The sequence below is a fragment of the Melopsittacus undulatus genome, chromosome 7 (genome assembly GCF_012275295.1).
Source record: "Melopsittacus undulatus isolate bMelUnd1 chromosome 7, bMelUnd1.mat.Z, whole genome shotgun sequence".
NCBI lineage: Eukaryota > Metazoa > Chordata > Aves > Psittaciformes > Psittaculidae > Melopsittacus > Melopsittacus undulatus.
In genome coordinates, this window is record NC_047533.1 from 45,567,655 (window position 1) to 45,588,547 (window position 20,893).

General features: G+C 40.3%; 1 protein-coding gene across 9 annotated transcripts in view; it reads right to left on the reverse strand.

The window, feature by feature from the left end:
• The window catches only part of TRIM2 (tripartite motif containing 2), a 120,345-nt gene that overhangs the window by 21,438 nt on the left and 78,014 nt on the right, over nucleotides 1–20,893 (reverse strand). For 8 of the 9 annotated variants that reach the window (XM_031048758.2, XM_031048757.2, XM_031048756.2 and 5 more), the window contains 5 exons: nucleotides 16,173–16,354; nucleotides 13,863–14,100; nucleotides 8,393–8,544; nucleotides 7,594–7,774; nucleotides 3,376–4,099 (listed from right to left, as the gene is read on the reverse strand). In XM_031048758.2, coding sequence (XP_030904618.1) covers nucleotides 3,376–4,099; nucleotides 7,594–7,774; nucleotides 8,393–8,544; nucleotides 13,863–14,100; nucleotides 16,173–16,306 — 1,429 coding nt within the window. In that variant the 5' untranslated portion in view covers nucleotides 16,307–16,354. The remainder of the gene's footprint in view (nucleotides 1–3,375; nucleotides 4,100–7,593; nucleotides 7,775–8,392; nucleotides 8,545–13,862; nucleotides 14,101–16,172; nucleotides 16,355–20,893) is intronic. The other variant, XM_031048759.2, reaches the window with a different exon arrangement.

Here is a 20,893-nt window from a genome sequence, read left to right on the forward strand (position 1 = left end):
TTAATCCTCCTTCAGAGATCAGGGAATGGATTTACCAGAGAAGGTGGAAGTTGCTGACACTGTGAACATCCCTCACCTCCATTATCCTCTGCTCAGCATGGGTCTAAGGCAAAACAGCAGGGTAATGGAAAAGAGCCTTCCCTTTCCACTTACGGAGGTAGCAAAAAACATGGCACAACAATTATTTTCTGGGTATCATAAGCACATTCTTGTTTTCTTTTGTATAAACCAAGTACGTGCTACACAGATATATCATGGACACCCTGTTAGAGATTATTCCTATTTAAAACAAAAATTTAAATGTTAAGGATGCAAATTATTGAGAGAGAAGAGGACAAAGCAAGGAATACTCTGTTCTTGTAAATATGAATTACATGAATGCATGAATGTGCACTCAACAGTTTGACCTTAAAATGACTGAATAGAGCCACATGCCGTTTTGAAAGCCATGAATAACAGAATGGGCAAAAGATACAATGCACAATTCCCCATGAATGAAAGCACTTAACTGTATTAATGTTGCATTAATGCTATCTCTGTTAATCCTAGCATAAGAACAATCTCCTGCTAGGAGCTGATCGATTTACTTGTGCATAAAAGCCCTTACATCAGCATATATACAATAGCATACTCAGCATACTTGGATGCCAATAGGAATATTACGGTATGACTCTCCAACACAGCTGTGTGAGCTTCTGGCAGCTCAAATAGAAGATTTATCTTGCCCAGTTTAAACTACAAATCCAGATTTGGCCAGGGCTATGAGAAGAATTCAACAATGGGTTCAAAATAGATATGCAGTTTTATTGGAAAACAGTGATAAACACTATTTTATGTTACCTCATCAAAAAATGTAAAGTGGGCTGAAACTGGAACTAAACAAACTCTTAAATCCATGGAGACAATCCCAGTGAAAATGCCAGAAGTGTTACCTGTCTTCATTAATTTTGCATATTTTGGAAGAGTGTAAAAACCTAGAGCATTACAGCTGCAATGGCTTAAGAGACCTTTCAGACAATGCGTACATAAGCCCAGGCACCCAGAGGGACATCTCTATGTACGGTCATCCTGTGAAATGATGGCTGAGAAGTGAACATGTAATAGGATGAAGCATTACTCTCAGCTTAGGTTTTCAATAAAACAGTTGTCCGTATATCCCAAACGTGGACACTCCCGAGATGTTTTATCAAGCAAAAGCTCTGAGACACCCATAGCTCTTATTCTAATTCTTTTTCCTTCTTTTCCTGGGGAGATAGAATGGTGAAGAAGGGGAGGAGGCAGAACTCCAAAACAAAGCACATGGTCATGACTGCGTCATGACACAAAGAAGGGGCACTGTGCTTTTTTGGAAAACTTTTGAGACTTCTGGAGTTTATGGTGTGTTGGAGAGAGTAGTTAAACAAAACTAAAATCCAACAAACACAATCAACAACAAAACCCCAAGCAGAACCATACCACTATTGATAGTCAGGCTAGAAACTGCTCACTAGAAGCAAGGGATACAGAAGCAGAAATTACAAGCTGAAAACACCTAATCCATACCAAAAGCTTTAAACAAGAATATTAACAGGTTTAAAATAATTTCAGGACATTTTTTTTTCCTTTTTTCTTTTGAAGTATTTATATCTACGATTTCCATACTGGAACAAATTAGTGCTTGATACACATGAACAAGAGGGCTTGGTACTTAGTAAAGGTGTCAGCCAGTGTTCTGTTACTCACAGGCACAATGTACCTGTGCAGGCTTTGCTATCCTGCTCCTACCTGCTGCAGATGCACAGACTCTGCCTGTATCTGTCCATTCAGCTCTGTCTAGCGTACAACATGTCACAACCATTCCAGAAGAAATTAGAGAGACGTTGTCTTTCTAAGCAGGGTTCAGACATTATTCTTAACTATTTTGCTTAACCCTGATTCAAAGCAGGGCCCAGAAAGATTTAGGCTACATTTATACATATCCTCTGCCTCTCTTACCAGTACCAGCAATGATATTAGGAGAAAGTTCTTCACTGTGAGGGTGGTGAGACATTGGAGCAGGCTGCCAGAGAAGCTGTGCCTGGCCCACCCCTGGCAGTGTTCAAGGCCAGGTTGGATGTTGCTTGGAGCAACCTGATCTAGTGGAAGGTGTTCCTACCCATGGCAGGGGGGTGAAACTGGATGAGCTTTAAGGTCCCTTCCAACCCAAAACATTCTATGATTTTATATTTATCTTCTAGGAAATGCACTGGCCATCTGGGAAAGATGGTAATTTTATGGGTGGCTTTATTCAAAGCTTACATCGCACTTTCCTATTCAGCAAGCAAAGCATGCTTCCTGAATTCATTTTCTGATAGAAAACCATTATGTTACTGAATGTACTCCTATCAAAGCAAGTAATCTATCAGAAATACTGACAGATGAGAAACCAGATGGACAGGGTTATTGAACTGACAAATGGTGCCCAGATGAATTTTCAATAAAATGATTGATAAATCCTCCACGATTAACTACCATCAGTTCTCTGCTACAAAGCAGGAAGTCACCTTACTCACCGGTTGTCAAACTTGGTAACACACACTGCTGAAACCCTGACTTATACATATTAAAAACTCATCTGCCTTTTTTCTTTAGAAAACACTTTATTTCTTCACATTTTGCGAAATGACAAGTGTTTTCTAACGGTAAAAGTAGATATTATATAAATACAGTAGCCCATGATACAGGCTTTTAAAATGATGAATTATTATATAGCTTAAAACAAGTGTATATCAAGAGACCTGAAAGAAAATCCCAGTAAATGGCACCAAGATGTTACATTTTTACTAAGAATTAGAAGTCCACAGATAACATTACACTATATAAAGAACCAAACATGTTTAGATGTTGAGGAAAAATGAAAATAAAAGAAACCATCATTTTGTCCTGTGCTGACATAATGAAATAACTATATATGACCACAGGATTTATCATTTATAGTCCTAGGTCAGTGAATTAGATTAATCTCTAGGGCAATAGCTTTAGAGCAAGAGAATTCCCACTTCCCTTCTTGCCATGCAACTTTTTAAAGTAATATAATCTAATCTAAACCATTGATCTTATTTATATTTTCATTTTAGGATGCCCAATAGCGTACAGAAGAGGTGGTAAAATACTGTGTCCCAAATCAGACATACGCATTTTTCAATCCGATTTCAAATTAAATGATTGCTGCGAACAGAATGTCTGAAGTATGTGCTTTTAAAATCTACATATGAGGAAAAGTCAAGAGGCCTAAAGATATTATCAGGCTGCTCTACTTACAGCTTTAACCTTAAAATACTTTAACTTCCAGACTTGCTCATTCAGTTTCCCTGAACTATTTAAGGTATGTCAATAGGTAGCAGACAAGTCACCTACCTACTCTGAAGATCAAATCATCTTCAATGGGATTCTCTTTTCTTTTGCCGGTGCTGTACATGCTTGCAGGTCTCTTCACAGCTTTCTGCTTCACGTGACCACTGCCAGGAGATTTAACACGCCTCTTAACCCCCTCAGTGGTAGGGGACACATCTGCTGATCTGACCACTTTAAGTTTGAATGGGCTACCCTTGATATGTTGATCATAAAGTCTCAGTGACAAAGTGAAGTCCCCTTCTTTCTGAACAGTATACAAAAATTCGTAAGTGCCATTTTTATTGTCAAGTATTTCTCCATCTGCTACACTCCCATCAGGCGTGCTCAGTTCAGCAGTGAGGTAAGCATTCCCAGATTTACACAGCTCCCCATCTTTGTCCTTAGTTGTGATGGTAACAGACATGGGCTGTCCGATCACTGTCTGCCTCAGGCCCTCACCTGTAGCAACTGTTTCAGAGGCAACAGCATTGGTGGTTAAAATAGTACCCAGGTTGTGAATGGACTTCTTCAGGCCTTCTGTTTCCACTATGAAGTCCAACTGGTCATTCTCACGGGGCTGCAATGGGAAGTCCCGCTCAGCCAGTTCATTCAGCTTGTCACTCATCTGCTTCTTCACCAGCAGAACTTCAGTTTCAGTGCCGTGGTTGAGGGCTTGGGCTGTAAAGTTGCTGCAACTTTTAATGCTTTCTTGTCCTTCAAGCAGGGAGTCTAGCTGTGTCTGGAGGACCTGTGTACATTACCAGACACCAGATTAGCATTATGTTACAGGAACTCTCCTAGCAAGATGTAGCATGCTTTACATCTGAAGACCCTCGTAGAAACCCAATTTATAGGGCTTTATTTTAGAGTTTATTTTAAAGTTTCATTTCCAAAAAAGTACCACACTTATCCCCTACATGTTCTTGGAATAACATGTTGCAACACAAAACGCATGCCCTGTTTGGGGTTTTCAAGGCTTCACAGATCCACTGTCACACTAAGTTGCTCCACCTGCTCCACCTACCTCTCAGTATTCACAGTTAGTGAGGTAATTACTGGGAATTGTGCTGCATGCACAGGGGTAGAGATATTTTGGAGTCACAGGTCCCTTACTAGGGGAGGCTGCAAGAAACTTCTTGAAAATGTCTTCAGAGCCCAGGAAAACCTTGGGTTGCTCCTCCATGGAGCCAGCAAGAAGGCACTGTGCATCCATCTTGAGGAAAAGTGTGATTCCCAATCTAGGTAAGTGAAGAAGGAAGTCTCTCCAGCGGAAGTGGGTAAAATGATTCCCTAGTTTTAGCAGGCAGGAAAGCAAAATAAAGGATGGATTGTGAATACTCTGAAAAGCTGGGTTGAGTAGTCTGAAATTTTGGTGGGCAGCAAGTAACTACTCTGTATTTAAGACTGAGAAAGAGCTTTTATTATAGGCTTGGTTCTGTCCCTTGGTGTAAAATCCTTAAAACAATACTGACCGCAAAACTGTTAGATGTGGGCTGGGAACAAGGGTAACTTTTTGTTTAAAACCAGTTTTGCAATGAATTGGGAAAAGGATCCCTGAATTATAACAACCTAGCAGAGAAAATCACAAGAGTCAGGAAAACCCAAATGTTGCAGCTACCCCCAACAAACCAAAGTACCCAGTCACACATGTGGTACATTTTTCCCACAGAGAAGAACTAGGGCACAGACATTCCTGTGCATCAGAGAAGCTACTTGGTTGACCATCACGGTAAAATAAATATTTTTGAAACTTTTCAATTGATTTGAAAGCAGACTTGGAGACTGGGTGTATTTATTGCTATGTCTTCTCTTGCGGAGACGTGCCATGTCGTGACACCGCATTCTGAGGGCACTTTCCTTCTGATTTTTACAAAGCTGTCTGCTTTTCACCCACTGGAGAAAAGCCAGGCTGACGAGAAAGCGATAACACAAAATCTTTGTCAAGCAAAACAGAATGAACAAATTTCAAGACTACACTGAAATTGATGATGATGAAGGGAGTGGAACACCTCCCTTATGAGGAGAGGCTGAGGGAGCTGGGGCTCTTTAGCTTGGAGAAGAGGAGACTGAGGGGTGACCTCATCAGTGTTTACAAATATGTAAAGGGTGGGTGTCAGGATAATGGAGCTAGGCTTTTTTCAGTGATATCCAGTGGTAGGACAAGGGGCAATGGGTGTAAACTGGAGCACAGGAGGTTCCACATTAACATCAGGAAGAACTTCTTTACTGTAAGAGTGACAGAGCACTGGAACAGGTTGCCCAGGGAGGTTGTGGAGTCTCCTACGTTGGAGATATTCAAGGCCCGTCTGGACAAGTTCCTCTGTGATGTACTCTAGGTTACCCTGCTCTTGCAGGGGGGGCTGGACTAGATGATCTTTCAAGGTCCCTTCCAACCCTTGGGATTCTGTGATTCTCCGAAATTTCAAGTTATCTGTTTTTCTAGGCAAGTCTCAGAATTCAATACAGGGCATTTCTAATCTGCTTTGTGTTTATTCAAGGACACAAGTAGTTAAACAGATAGCATAGCCAATAAAGTCCTAGGATGACAAAACCCCACATGCTTGGCATAAAAAACCACAAACTGAGGAGGAAGACAATTTGCAGCTACATTTAAAACCCATTATTTCTCAAAATAGTTTTCTTTCATTACAAAGATGGAAAATATTAAATCTTACCATAGCTAATATTTAAAATGTATTTTAGAGCATTTTACACGAGGCCTCTTTCAGTCCATTGCACAACTCAAACTGAATCGCCAACTTTCTTCTAGTAAAGTGCAGCCCTTTAATTTTTACATTTTTACAAAGTACGTGATCAAAATAACAGGATATTTGGGTTTGCATTATTTTGCAGCACCACTGTTTATTCAGAAGTAAAATCCAATTCCAATAGCTTTTTTATACAAACAGGGGAGATGCCTCTTTTACTGCTTTACAGCTTTGTAAAAGTTTGGTTCTCTGATGCCCAAAGTAGGTTTTGAGCTATTTTAAATCCCTTTAGAAAACAGTAAGATAAATTAATATCATATTCCATCTTGTGTGAACTTTTTATATACCCAGAGTATATTTACTTGATAAAAAAAATAAAGTTTTGTGACATCTTGAATACATTTAGATGAACCTGGGATCTACGTCCAAGTTTTTGATGCTAAAAACTCCACAACTCCTGCTTAGCTCTGAAGATGCCTGAATTCTGTGCCCTGAGGGTTTTGGGCTCTGTGTGCTCCTGAAAGTACACATCTTGTGCACATGTTAGAATTCCTCCGTATTCACAGGCTCAGCACTTCAATACCTTCTTAATGACCTACTCTGTTCCAGATCCAGGAATGCAGCATTCCTCAGCTTCAGACATCTGGAGATACTCAAGCTGCTCCGTAATTGCAAAGAATGCCCAAAGATGCTAATATTATCAGGCACTCTTGAAACTCCAGTTGTTGATGATACTTTCTTTTGAAGGCTTTGAGGGAAAAGATCTTTATATAAAGCAGACAAACGATGCCCAGGAAGACAAGGACTAAATTATTTCATTTACCTGATTTAGACTGACTAATCCTCAACAAGAACCCTATGCAACCAGGTTACAAGCTCCTCTTTGCAGAAGCACAGATTTCTGTCCTCTTCCTTAGAAGCTTAGTCTACTATACAGGGGGAAAAGCACAATATTCAATCATCCAAATAGGAAATAAGAGAGTGAATACAGCTCTGGAATCTATTGGTGTCTGCATTCCCCTGAGAAAGTGAGATGTCCCTCCAATCTTTATGTGTTCCAATGAGTGACATCTAACATGATATATGTTAGCAGGCACTTGAAAGGAAAACACTGCCTTAAAACAAAACAGCAAGCCTTGCTCAGTTCTTCAGGAGAAGCTGTTTGGCATGTATCTTCATGAAGGGAGGTGGTGGCGAGTCATAGGATTGCAGCCCAAGGATTTCAGACTTTCCTTTGGTGTTCCCTTATTGTTATCTATACATCAGTATGTTGGCTAAGCAGATGTCTACTTTGTGTATTGGGCATTTTAGATCCTCACACACCATTCACAAAGGGCTACCTGCCCATACAGGGTCTCAATTTCATTTATAAGGCTGGGCACCCACAAGCAAGGCTCTGCAGCACTTGATTTCAGGAAAACAAAGCTCTCCCCTGGATCTGAGACACAACTGGTCAAACTGGTGTCCGGCATCATTTGTAGAATCTGTTTGGTTAAATTAACAGGTTTTTATTGAAACAAAACATGCATCTTACTTTGTGTTTAAGGCCATAATTCACTTCCAGTTCCATAAGCAGCACGCTCTTTCGCACGTTTAAAGTCTTCTGGAGTTCATCAAAAGTGGAATGAATGTCATCTACAATGCTAGCCTTTTGGTTGGTTAACTGGTGTATGATTTCAGATATAAAATGAAGTGCTGAGTCGATCTCTGGAAGCCTGAGGGAGGGATTAAATTACAAAGATTGCTGTTTCAAAAGTTATTAAACATTGGCCCTTCCTCTGATATCTTTGATGGAACCATCTAATCAGCTGGCTGGCTTTAAACTCGGTCATTTCCCAGAAGTTCATTCCTTTTACAACCACACAGTGATTTTGGTCTCATAAAGTAAAGCAAAGCCAGGGCCCTCCCTTGTGGAAATCCATTAGACTTTAGGCATTTCTAACAATGAGGCCTTGTATCCTCTGTCCTTTATGCAAATGTATCTGCTCAGGAAGATATAACTAGATCTATCCCACTTTAACCTTTATTTTTTAGCCTTTCTGCCACCATAGTGTTTGTATTAGTCTTTTAAGCATCCAATATTATTTATTTATCATTAAATTCATGACTGGCTAGTACTTTTCTCCTTAACATTTTATGCCCCTTATATGGAGGGCACTTGAATTTCTACTGGCCTGTGTTTTGTGAAGGATAGATTGGAATCTTTAGCACTCCTTATGATAGCCTCACTATCTCTGTTTTCTAGGCAAAAGTCCACGGCACATCTATCCAGGGTAACACAGAAAGCCAGTGGTAGAACTGAAAATAGAAAATAATCAGTGGAGTCTCCATACCTTTTGTTGACAGCATCCAGCTGGACTTGGAGGGAAGCCTTGTGTTGTTCCACCACATCCTTGAGGGGTACCGTGGGATGCTCTGCATGTTCTCCTTCTGTACACTCCCGGCACATGGCAGTCTCACAGGACTGGCAGTAAAACTCCATCACCTGGAAAAGTGCACAACTCTAAATTCAAACACCGCAGCAGTAACATCACTCAAAGGACATATTTCTGGGTCTTGAACTCATGTTATTATCCAAGCTCTAAGACTAAATATCTCCTTTCTTAGCCTAAAAGATGTCTGCTCTATATTCATGTCAACATGCTGATTTAAATGCATTTCATTGCATCAGAAAGTGTCACAACAGCAGCCTGGGAAACAGAATGCTGGACTTCAAGGCAGGCCCTAACATCATATTTATACTGTCTAATAGTACGTTTTGGTGTTTCTCTTAGCTGCTCTCTGAAACAACTCGAAAAAACAGGGCATTCAAGTCCTCTCACTAACTCAACCCTTGTCTCCCCATCCTGTCTGTCAAAGAGAGTGTAGACTTAGGACGTTTTTCATAACCAAGCCCCCCAAAGAACATGACCTTGATGGAGCTCACCAGACAGCATGGTTTTTTGCTAGAGAAAAACACCCTAAATGAATCAGTGTGCTACAGAGAAAAATCTCCGTATCTCATTACTAATCCCTTAAAACCATCAAAACCTCACATCTGAGATTATAATAAGACTGCTGATCTAAACTTGAAAGAGGAAGAGATTGTTTCAACCTGTTATGTACCCAATAAGACGCTCTCTGGAGATAAAAAACTGATCTTTGCATGTAATAAATACCCTAAATTCTGAATATATTCATGAAGAGAAAGAAAGAGAAAAGCACTGTGCCCAAAATAATGCACACAGATGCAAATTCGGCATAAGACTTTCTTCTACAGCTAGGAAGTCCTCAAGCACAAAGCATTTTAGGCTTATTAAAAGTGCATAAGGAAGCTCATAGTATATGCTTCAAAGCGAGACACTGGCAGCCCTCTTGCATTCACAGCATAGCATCAGACTCTTGAATAACTCAGCTGATGCTTCTGGCACTTAGACCTTGCACAAAAAGATGACTGGGCTGGAGATGTTGGTTGACAACAAGATGGCTCTGTAGAAACAGCTGTTTTCAGGTGAGCAGAGGAACCCATAACAGCACCATGCAAAGTAGCTGGCTACTCCTAGACATCTTGAGAATTAGGAGGGTGATGTAAGACCATGATTTGCATGCGGCTATCAGCATTAAACAGGATTTTCCTTTAATAAGCTCCTTTCTGTCTCATTCTTATTCTTCCCTCTTATCTCCATTCACAAGATACGGGATTCACACACAACGAGGGTTTAAGACATTTGTTGGCCATTTGTGTAAGCCACTTCAGAGAAAATTTAAAAGCTGCTCCAAATAAACAGTGTAAGATCAAATACATCAGCCAGGAAAACAAAACAAAACAAAAACAAAACAGACCTTCTAAACAATGACAATCCCTATTGACACTACTCCGATCACTGTGAATTTAGCAGTTTCACATTAGTAGATCCTCCAAGGCTTGACAGTTAGTTTGGTAGGCACTAAGATGTGATGCAGTCTTACTGTGCCTGGAGGAAATGAGTTAAAAAGAGTTTAGGCTTTAAATTATTTTCAAAAGCTTCAAAAATTTGCAACCAGAAACAACCAAAAGGAGCAACATTTTATATATTTTATTAGGATTTTTTTAAGTCTTTTTATATGGTCAGAAAATTTCATTTCTTTTGAATGAGTGTCAAAAGTTCATCTTTCTGCCTCTTCATGATTTTATGCACAGGTTCAAGATGCTTTAACAAGCCTTTACTAAATATTTGTATCTTTGGATACAACAATTACAATAATTTAATATTTGTTTCCTATTGAAGAATTCATAATAAAAATATTTGCAGCATGATATATAGGAAAGAAAGCATCTCATTGGCATATTAAAGTTTAGCCTAATAAACTTTTTTCCTTTTTATTAAAGCACCAGAGAATCAATCACATAAGCTAGAATGGTAACAGCTTGAAACCCACAAGGATCTAATGTGTGTGTCTGCATAGAAATAGTTATCTTTGCCTCAAACTACAATCTTTTGAGTGAAGCAGCTTTCATTTCCCGTAGTGCCATAGCTGAAGGAAAAAGAAAACCCAGTATTAATACAATCCAGTCTTCAAGTGCCTAGACAAGCTGATTTCCTAAGATTTTGTGTAGCATTTCTTAATCAGGTGAGATTCATTTCCAGCTACAGACAGACAGGTCTTTCTGGCTTTTCTTCTCTTCCGTCCATGTCCAACATGGGTGTCACATTTTGTGACAGGCAGAACAAAATTTTGCCAGCAGAGAGCTCAGTTTGTTAGCTGTAATGCTCATAAGAGTCTAACTGTGATACCCTGAATTTTTTATGTAGCCTCAATGACACACTGAGTATTGCACAATGAGATACACAGCTAAGTGCCATGGGGGGAAGTACAGAGGTGCAGAGAAAAAGTGAGGTTTTATAAGGTCTGTTATGAAGTCACTTCATCAGAGTACCAAGGGTAGGTACTTCTTTATTTTGCTAACAGAAGCATACAGGCAGTAAGCGACACCTGAACAAGCTCAGGAAATGTTTTTCTAGACGAGATCTTATACCTGTCAAATTGCCAAGCTATTCACTGATCTTTTGAGAAAAAGCTAGTCAGAGATAAGGCACTCTCTCCTGTTACAAGCATTTAATTTAATATGGGGTATGCTCTCGTTACAATCCATAGGCAGAAAATACACTGCACCTGTAAAAGCATGGATCCTAGACGCTGGGCTGGCTCTCACCTCAAATTCAAATAAGGCCCAAGCACGGGCTTTTCAGGATGGGTGACTGCAAAGAGGCTACACCACTTATTACGTATTATGAAGTAATGGACCTAGAATTTCACACCCTTCCCTGTCCTGGCTGCTGTACCTGCCCCTAAATGATTGTAGATCAATATTTGCCAACCAGGCTGCAGCTTTTAGAAGCTGAGGATAAAGCCAATCTTTTTTTAATGTGTAGGTAGAAGATAAGAATCTTCTGTTAGGTTCAAAAGTTCCATCATGTATGTGCCCTATTACCTCAGTTTAACAAGAACATATATTTGTGCTTTGTGTTGGGTGCATATGAGGAAGCATTTGTTAACAGTTCAAGCACAGGAAACCATCTTCTGCGTTAAGATCTTACAAACAAAGTTTTATTTTTTGTAAGAATACACACAACAAAGATGCCGCAGCAGGGGATGAGAGGTTGTGAGCAGAAGGAATAAGATACACACATATATGGAAAATATGAGTGGTGGGAATAAGAGACCAACTGGAAGGGAAAGTACATGTTCTGAGGAAGGCTAAGTTACAAGCAGAAAGGCATGCCAATGAGAAAGTATCAGCACATCATTTTCTATTTGATTTTAATCAGAGAGGCTTAAATTCAGCATGGCTGGGAAGATCGAAAAAACTTATTTCCAAACTGGTGCAAAGAAAATACGGTAATATTTAGATGAACTGTACTTGATGTTAATTTTGACCCTTGATAGTAAAAATACAATGGGTCTGACCCTACCCCAAGCAAGACATAAAACCTAATGGAGAGCAGAATGACTGCTGGTTCTGTGAAGGCATTCTGCTTCAGCTACCACCTCAGTCCTCTTTCACTCTCTAAAGCCCCCAGCAGAGGTGCTAGCATCCAGCCACTTGCACACGGTGCCCTCATGCTGTGGACACGTGAAGCCAGCAGAAACGTGTTTCCTCAGTCAGGTCTAAGGTGCCCAGCACCTTGTCCTGCACACCCTGCCCTTCAGCCAGACCCACTGACCAGCCTCAAGCAGTTCCCTCCAAAGCTTATCTCAGCTTCTCCCATCGCAAGAATTAATGTGTGCACTTCAGCTCTTAATTTCCTAGCTCCACAAAGCTTTAAATTGGAGTCACCCTCAGCCTATCCCCAACCCCCCCAGATACTTACTGAAGCAAGAAGATATTCCCAGCACACACTACTCAGCATCCTAAAGGGCATACTGTGTTTCAAGGCAAGACAAGTACATGGGGTTTGGAGGACTTATAAAAACACCTTTCCCTAGAAAAGAATTCTCAGTAGTATAAGGTGTCATTTTTAATTGTAGGCACATCATCTTTTTCTAAGCACACCCAAAGAATGATCAGCTGAAAGTGTAAAATGCAAATCAAGTAATATCTTATTTTTGACCATTTTCTGCATTTCACAATCAAATGACCCCTTTCATGATTGCTGTGTCAGAAAAGAACTGTGACTCATTTGAAGGAGAGACAATAAAATGCAAATAAAAACTAGGAATGTATTAACCAGTAACCACTACACACACATAGGTATAGCACACAATTCAAAAGTTATACCAGTTATTCATTAATCAGAGTATACAGTAAATCAGTTCTACAAGTCCATCTAATTCCAGCAGGTCAGTAAAAGAACTGAGCTGTTCCTCTATAAGAGTAATCACTAATTATCAGCTAAATTATTCCTATGAAACTGCTATACCTAAACTGAGTATCAAATAAAACTGTTTCCTGAAAGTTGTCTTAAAATACTAGCACATACTTCTTGGCTTGCATAGAAGCACAGCATTCAGTTCACAACACAGCATCACTCAGCTTTGCAATGTTGCCTACCTATACATCTGCATAAGCCTGGCTGTAAGACAGCAGCTCATATGCCTACCATGAAGCCACACAGGTTAACACTGAACATTTTTAAGTAAGCAGAGTTAGAGCTGTTCTTAATAATCTAGGAATACTTACCCAGTTGGGAGTACTTGCCTATGCATTCAGTGATCTGATTTGAGGGTGTATGGGGGAGGGATGCTGGGCAAAACAAGTAGGTGGAGTTGAAAAAGAAAGCATCCTCCAAGAACTGATACATGAGATGCACAGAACACTGCAGATAAAAAGAAGCTCTCTGTTTCTAGCCTGCACTGACCCAAATCATTCTGAGCTGTTTTACTTGGCTCCATGGTAATATGCTCACACAGCTTTTGGTACTGCCTCAGTGTGCAGGTCAGTGAAGCTTGTAAGGTCCCTGCCACATACTGACTAAACAAGCACATAGGCTTCCCTGACAGTAGTTAATTCTACAAGCAAAAGTTATGGAAACCCATCACAAACTGGCAAAAGCACAAGGTTCGGCACTTACAGGACAGTAATTTTGACCAAATGTGCTAAAAGACAATATCATCCAAGATGACTGCTTAGACGAAATAATATCCTGACTACTTTAAAATGCTCCCCTAAAAGCATCTGAGTTAATTGTAAGAATCACTTGTCTTTTGTTGGCATATTATAAATAAAAGAACTAGTGTAATTACAATTCCTCCCTGTCTTTTTAGAACAAAATATCTATGACAAACCAGACCAGCCAGTACGTATCAGTACCTGTAAACATCACAGGAGATTATCTCACTTACATTTCCATCATGATTGGGACAGGAGAGTGGTTTGCCTGCTGCAACAGCAGTGACAGTCTCCAAGATGGAGGAGTCTTCAATGCTGTTGTCCGGAGTTCGTTGCAGGACATCCATCAGGTTGGTGATAAAGAAGTTGTTCTGGAGTGCAGAAACCCCTTTCTCTGGCAGAATGGAGGTCTGGCGGCACACGGGGCAAGAAAGGGTTAAGCTATGGGCTGGAATGTAATTCTGTAAGCACCTATGGGAAAGGAGGTGGAAGGGGAGAGAAAGGCAAAGTGTCATCAAAGAGGAAGAAAACCTCCTTTCAGTTGAAGAACTGGTTTGACCCCTACTTACAAAAGGAAAGGTACATCACCAGGCTTCAGAAGTAAACGTGGTTACAGTGGGTTTTTTCTTTTTAAACCTTTTTCCTCTGCCACATGAGGAAAGGTTTATAAACTGGCATCACTGTAACAGTTATGTGCCTGCCTTTGATATATTTATGCAGAGGGCATCTGCACTTCTGGACATCTACTACATCCTATTCACAGGCTAGTAAAAATCATAGCCTACCAGATGAAGTTTGACAGACATAAAGTTATTGCATCAAGTATATGAGCCTGTGTCTTTAACTGCCTAACCGGTGGTTGACCCTTGTCTTTCCAATAGAATCTCCTTTATTAACTTTCATTTGTGGGTTTAGTGTTTCCAAGCTCAAACCTGGTCCCAATGAAACCAATGGAAATTTTTCCATGTATTTCAACTGGGGAAGTTATTTGGCAGTTAACCAGAATCAACAGAGCTGTCTTCATTGCATAGAGAAGCACAGCCTAGGTTATCACAGTTGATGTTCAGGGGAGTTTTGGAGGAGATTTTTGTTTGTTTGTGTTTGATTTGTGTGAGGGGGGAGGGTTGTTGGGGACTTTTTAGAAAAGCTAAATTTCACAGAATCTAAATCTGACACAGAAGTTCTGTGATCAACAACATGCAGCAGACTGGCCTAGGTAACTGGCCTCGAAAAGTTAATGGCTGCTGGGCATGCAACATCCAACTGCAATTTGCAATTCAGTATAGTCCCATAAGCACAGGAAGCTTTGCAGAATGCAGTCCTTAATGGGAGCAGTGCTACACCACATTCCTTAAGAGGTGCCAACCAAGAAAGTGTGACCTCTCACAGCCACACAGCTCTTATCCAGTTCCAAAGGTTTTTCTTGCACCACAGCTCATCCTCCCATGGCAGCTCTCCTCCTGACCCCCCAGTAAGGGCTCTGTGAAAGGAGAGCTTAGGCTTTGCACATCAGGAGTACAGTGGAAGAGTTCTTCCAGCCTGTCTCCGTAACCAGATCAGCATAAGAGGATTGAAGTGAAAACCAGAAGCTGACCTTAGGATTTACACATGAACGGAAGTCAAGAAACTTAAGATATGGAGATGAAAATCCTGATTTCCCTGACTTCAGTGGGCATTTCACTGCTGACTTTAGTAAAGTCAGGGTTTCCTATTCTACAAAAGACCAGTTCATCTGACACACTCAGAGATCCACAATTTTTCCTGCACCCTGTGCAAAGTTAGACATGCACACCACAATTGTAGGAAGTGGAAATCAACTGAACTAAATGTCCACACAAAATATAATTTATTAAAATTCTCATGCCACTCAACATATAATCCAAAGAGCTGAATCACATCATTGGGTAAAGAACTCTAACAAATAATTAGTCAGCTAACTTTTCTGCAGATACTGTATTTTCTCCACCATTTGATGGATAATATAGTATTAACATTATCACTATGGATATTCAATTAATTTAGCTAAATACAGTAGGTGCCTGATTTCTGGTTTATCACATCTCTTTTCAGAGCTTTTCCACTTCAGTCAACCAAGCTGCAGAATAATGAAGACATTTAATCACAGGTTATTAATAATGTATATATCATGTCTAACCCTTGGACATTAAAAGATGGGATAATTAATTCTCTGCTTAGTAAATCAACAAAGAAAGGGTTTTATTGTTTCTAATTATAGACTAATCAGGATAAATTTGAGGCCATTAATTTGAGGTTCAAATTCTGAATGCCACACTTTTCACATGGTTGTAACTGTATTCATTAGTTTTGTTGGATTTACTTTTTATTTATCCTTGCATAAAGGGAATGTATTCCAAATATTCCACTGCCACAAATAACAGTGTTTTTCTACATCCCTGACTTTTCAGCATTCCCAGACTTCATCATGCCTTGAGATGACCTTTACGAGTAAAGAGAAAAGTCCCCATCCATGTGCTTGTTGCACGACACAAAAACCTCATTACCAGCTTGAGGAAAGGACTTACCTCTCACAGAAAGTGTGCAGGCAGGGAAGTACTTTGGGGTTCTTGTAACGGTCCAGGCATATGCTGCAAATCAGAAACTGCTTGTCAATCTGGCGGACCACAGGACTTGGGATGTTGGAGCCTTCACTGGCCATCCTAGACCACTGACATATGCGTCCTGCTCCCTTCTACCCTGCACACTGCTGGAGTGGGGCGGGGAAAAGAAGAAAAGAAGAAAAATGGCTTATAAACTCCATGAAATAACAAAATCAACAGCTAGTTCTCTGATGTTTCATCCTTATGCAGGAATTCATATTTCCATCTAAAACTAAACCAGTGAAGAATTAAACTTCTGAAATGACTTATCACTGACGAGAACTTGGGAAGCAGCCACACCTACAACACGTAACACCTCTGTTTGAGCAGGCATTCTGGAAAGGCATGCTGCTTCTGGACTGATGGAGTTACAGGGCTGTCTGGTTTTAAAAAAATCCCACAGTATAAAGCTCTTGTGCCAGTAGTTCAGTCAGTGCTAATAAGCACAGGATTTCTTACATCTGCAGTACTGCTGGCAAAATGATTAGACTGGAACCACACCAAGCAGTCAAAGGGCTGCATCACAGGCAGCATGACACAGCCTAACAATTTTTTCCCTTATCACTGTTGGTGTTGCCAAAGATATGGCAGGTTTGGACTCCAGGAAGTCACCAAAAGGGAACCTTCAGAACCAGCCAGCCTCTGGAAAGGTTGTGCTCCATTTCTGCATCAGCCACGCAGGTGAGGTAGGTGAAAATCCTCATGATATAAGAAACTGAGCAAAGAAGAGGCAACTAATAGGTGCCAAAAATCAGCAAAGGTAGGGTGAAGGATGCATGAAAGCACATCAAAATAATAAATGCAAGAAAAATGCCATTCTAGGCAGAAAGAGTAGTAAGAATCATGTTTCTAGGACTCTTATTAATCCTGGCATATAATGCATGAAATAGAAGGGTAAGAAAAAAGTCTACTGACTGACAGACTTAAACTTACAGGTTAAGGAATGCCAGCAGGATTGGAACACCTAAGTCACAAGGAGAGAAAAACTTAGTTTCTTTTCAGCAGGAGGTACAGATTCTAGCCAACAGAACTCATATGTGGAAAGAGAAGACGGGAGGAAAAGGAAGGAAGCAATCTCAAGGAGAAGTAAATTTCCTGCTAAAACAGTTCAGGAAAACCTGCCAAGCAGAGGCCATGCAGGGTGGCCCCGCAAGAGCTCCTCTCCACCAGCATTTCTACTGGGCTAGAGCAAACGCCTGTGTTGCAGCACTGAGTTCAAGGTCTCCTTTTCTGTGTGAGCAGTGCCCAGCAGGGTTCTACTGCGGGTACACTCCTAAGGAGCTGACTTCTTCCCTAAACATCTTCTACTCCAGTTTTTAGTCCTCCACTTCAGACAATTTGATATTTGGCTCAAGAGCAGTTCAGCCTTTCCAAGACAGAAATAAGGAGCCCTCTGCCTTGGTGTTGATCACACCCGTTCAAAGTCACTCAACTCAACAATGATTTGCATGCCCTATAGCATTTTATTGGCAGCACTGCATCAGATCTTCTTCCTGTGCTGAAGGCATAGCACACTAATCCTGCAGAGTTGAACTCGTATTGTTCTTCCTGAGCTGTGTATTTTGCCATATAGGTATGGCTTACTTACCACATTGAGCAAGTGGCTATTTCTAGGATAATAACAGTGATTATGGATTAGGCTGTACTGACTTCCCTGAAACGAATTTCCTCTGTGCTAGCACATAGAGCAGCAGAAAGTTATTCACAGTTAAAAATACCCAACAGCAGTAACTGACATTTAATTCAAAGGAAAGCATTTATGGCTGGCTCTTTTGTTTTCTTTTTTTTTTTTTTTCCAAGAAGGGAGAATCCACAAGGTTAAGAATTGCTATAATACTTGTAAAATATTGTGTTTGTTCACAATCCGAAAATGCATGATTTCAGGATTAAGCATCTGTTTCACTTTTTTTTTCATTTCTTCCTCCATAGTAAGGTAAAATCAAATATTACATAGACACAAGTTAATTTTACCTATTTAAATGCCATAAATAACACACCATAAACCTTAGGAATCTGTGTTATTTTTTAAAAGCTTGAGTTAAAAACGGCTTTACAAGCAGTGGAAATAAAAGCTTTCACAAAAGGGAATAGAAAGAGCAGACTCTCAAATATGCACTAAAGTATTCATGCATTTGGCAGCATAACACGTGGAACTTTTCTGATGTCTTTCAAAAGAAGAGTCACTTCACCGCTGATGCAGCTGTGTTTGCTTCCCATACAGGTATAGATCGTACCCCAGAAGTTAGGGGTGGGGACCAAATGAAGCAGGGAAGACAATCAGAAGCAGGAAGACTTCCTATCAAAAGCACAGTTTCTGAACTGGTAGACTACGAACAGTGTAGAATTTTTGTTACAGACTAAGTACAAACTATTGAGAGAAAAACCCTCTACTTATATGAAAGAATAGGTCTGCAGTGAGTGCTGCCTGTCATTTAACAGAAGAAAATTCTCTAGCAACCAGATTTTTCTGTGATTTCATCTTGCTGCTATCAAGTACAGCTACACCAGCAAATAGTGTTTACACAAGGAAAACTCCTGTGGCCTGAAAAACGTCATATTCATTTAATCTGATCTTCATCTTGGCTTTTTACATTCCCCCAGTCTCATTGGAAGATCAGGCGATTCTTCGTGTTTCATACACAAGGCTCATGCCAGCCACTTTAATTTCCAAATGTTCACACTTTACGCTTTGTCAGTGGAGGAAATCATTAACAATTCAGAAATAAGTGCTTGCAACATCTGATGTTTTGTCTGGAACACAGCAGGCCATGACTGTCGTTTATCCCCTGTGCTCACATAAATCAGGCTCAAAACATGCACCTGGAAATAGAGTTCCATCAGCACATTTCAAGCTCTACCACTACCTGGTACAACAATATCTTTCACAGGTGATTCATATTAAAAAGTGTTTTGAGTATGGAATTTTCAGGATTCTGCAACTTCCCTGAGCCAACTCCACCTTTGATGCAATTTTGATGAATGTGATGTACCTACACGAGGATGATTTTACCCGCTGACTCAATGAAAGAACTGTACAATGAAAGAGTATTTGAGGAAAAACTGGAGATTTTAGATGATGCTTTCATCATCTAAATCAGAATACTGTCTTTTGAATTTCACCAAAGACAGTATTCTGACATAACTGCAGTGCTCACAGCAGTTCCTCTTAACAGCAACCTAAGTTTCAGATGTATTAACAGTGGGAGATTTTGCAGAGTAACACTAGTTTCACAAAAAAAAAAAAAAAGTCTTTTTTGTAGCAGCATCTTCTGAGCTTGGAAACTGCCAGAGCTCTTTTGGACATTCATCCTGACTCACAATCTAATAAAGAGCAGCTGAAGCATGAGCTCTGAAACCAAGCCTAAGAATCCATTCTCTGTATAGTAACACTTCATAATTTAAACATGCAAAGTCAAAGGTTTATGAAACATTGCACCAAACGAGACATAAACCCTCATCCATTTATCTATAAGAAGCACACACTGGAAACCCAGTTCATGCGTGCTAAATCAAGCGCAGAAAAGGGTTCTGAAACATGCACCCTTTGTTACCCCTTTGAGGCTCAAGGGCTGTTATCTTTCCAGCCACTCGAAAAATAACACTTCTTTTCTTTCAGCTTGGAGATACAACTATCAATTTTCATTCACAGTATACCAATCAGCAAAGAAAGGAGAACACAATGGCTCTCTAAGCTAGTGGAAAGCCTTGCCTTGTTATGCATGCATGCCTTCAGGAACCAAAGTCAGGCTGCAGCCCCACCCATATGAAAAGAACTTCCTATAGCATTAGGAAAGGGAAAAAGCCCACATCAGGGTACAGCAAATAACAGTTCAACAAGAGCTGTTTCAGACAGAGCCATGTAATAGGAAGGTGCACGCTTTCTACAGGTATCTTCAAATGAGCTCTGTAATTTCTCAACAGTTATTGAATTCTCTATTAGTTTCTGTGGCTCAGCCAACAAAAAGACATTGGGAAACTTAAAACTGTCTGTTCAGTTCTAGGATTTATTGATAAAAGTGCAGAATTCTCTGTTGCTGATACACTGCCATCACTGAACTCCACCCAGTCAGAGCTGCAACTAGCCTGAAAGTACAGCCTGAGGAGAACAAATTGCTTGCAGCTTGTTCATCCTCTTCTTATCGATGGTATTCACAACCTAGAGGGTCTATTCATGTATTATAAATGAATAGGTTTCCAATGGCAACGTTTCCAAAAGAACAGTTAGGCCTCGAGTGCTGTAAGAAAGGGTGGGGAACCTCGATATTGTTGCTCCAAGGAATGAGGGATCTGAGGTTTAAAAGTCCTTAAAACAGATATATCATGTGTCCAGAGTCTTTAGGAATAAAGAACAGATTCTGTTAACAGCAGCCCCAAAACTAGCCAACACACCAAACAAATTAATAATCATAACCTCCACACAGTCCACTTGTGTAAAAGGCTTGATAAGCTAAATGTTCATTCCTTTCTCTCCCACTCTTGCCATCAGCTGGGTGCCCTGTTTAAAACACAGCAACCCTCTTCATTCTTACAGCATGCAGAAGCATAATGAACGATTGGTGGCCAAAACAGAAGGAGCAACGCCACAGCAGCCACCAGGAATAACACTGAGAGAACTTGAGTATTATTTAGACCTACCCATCTTTGCA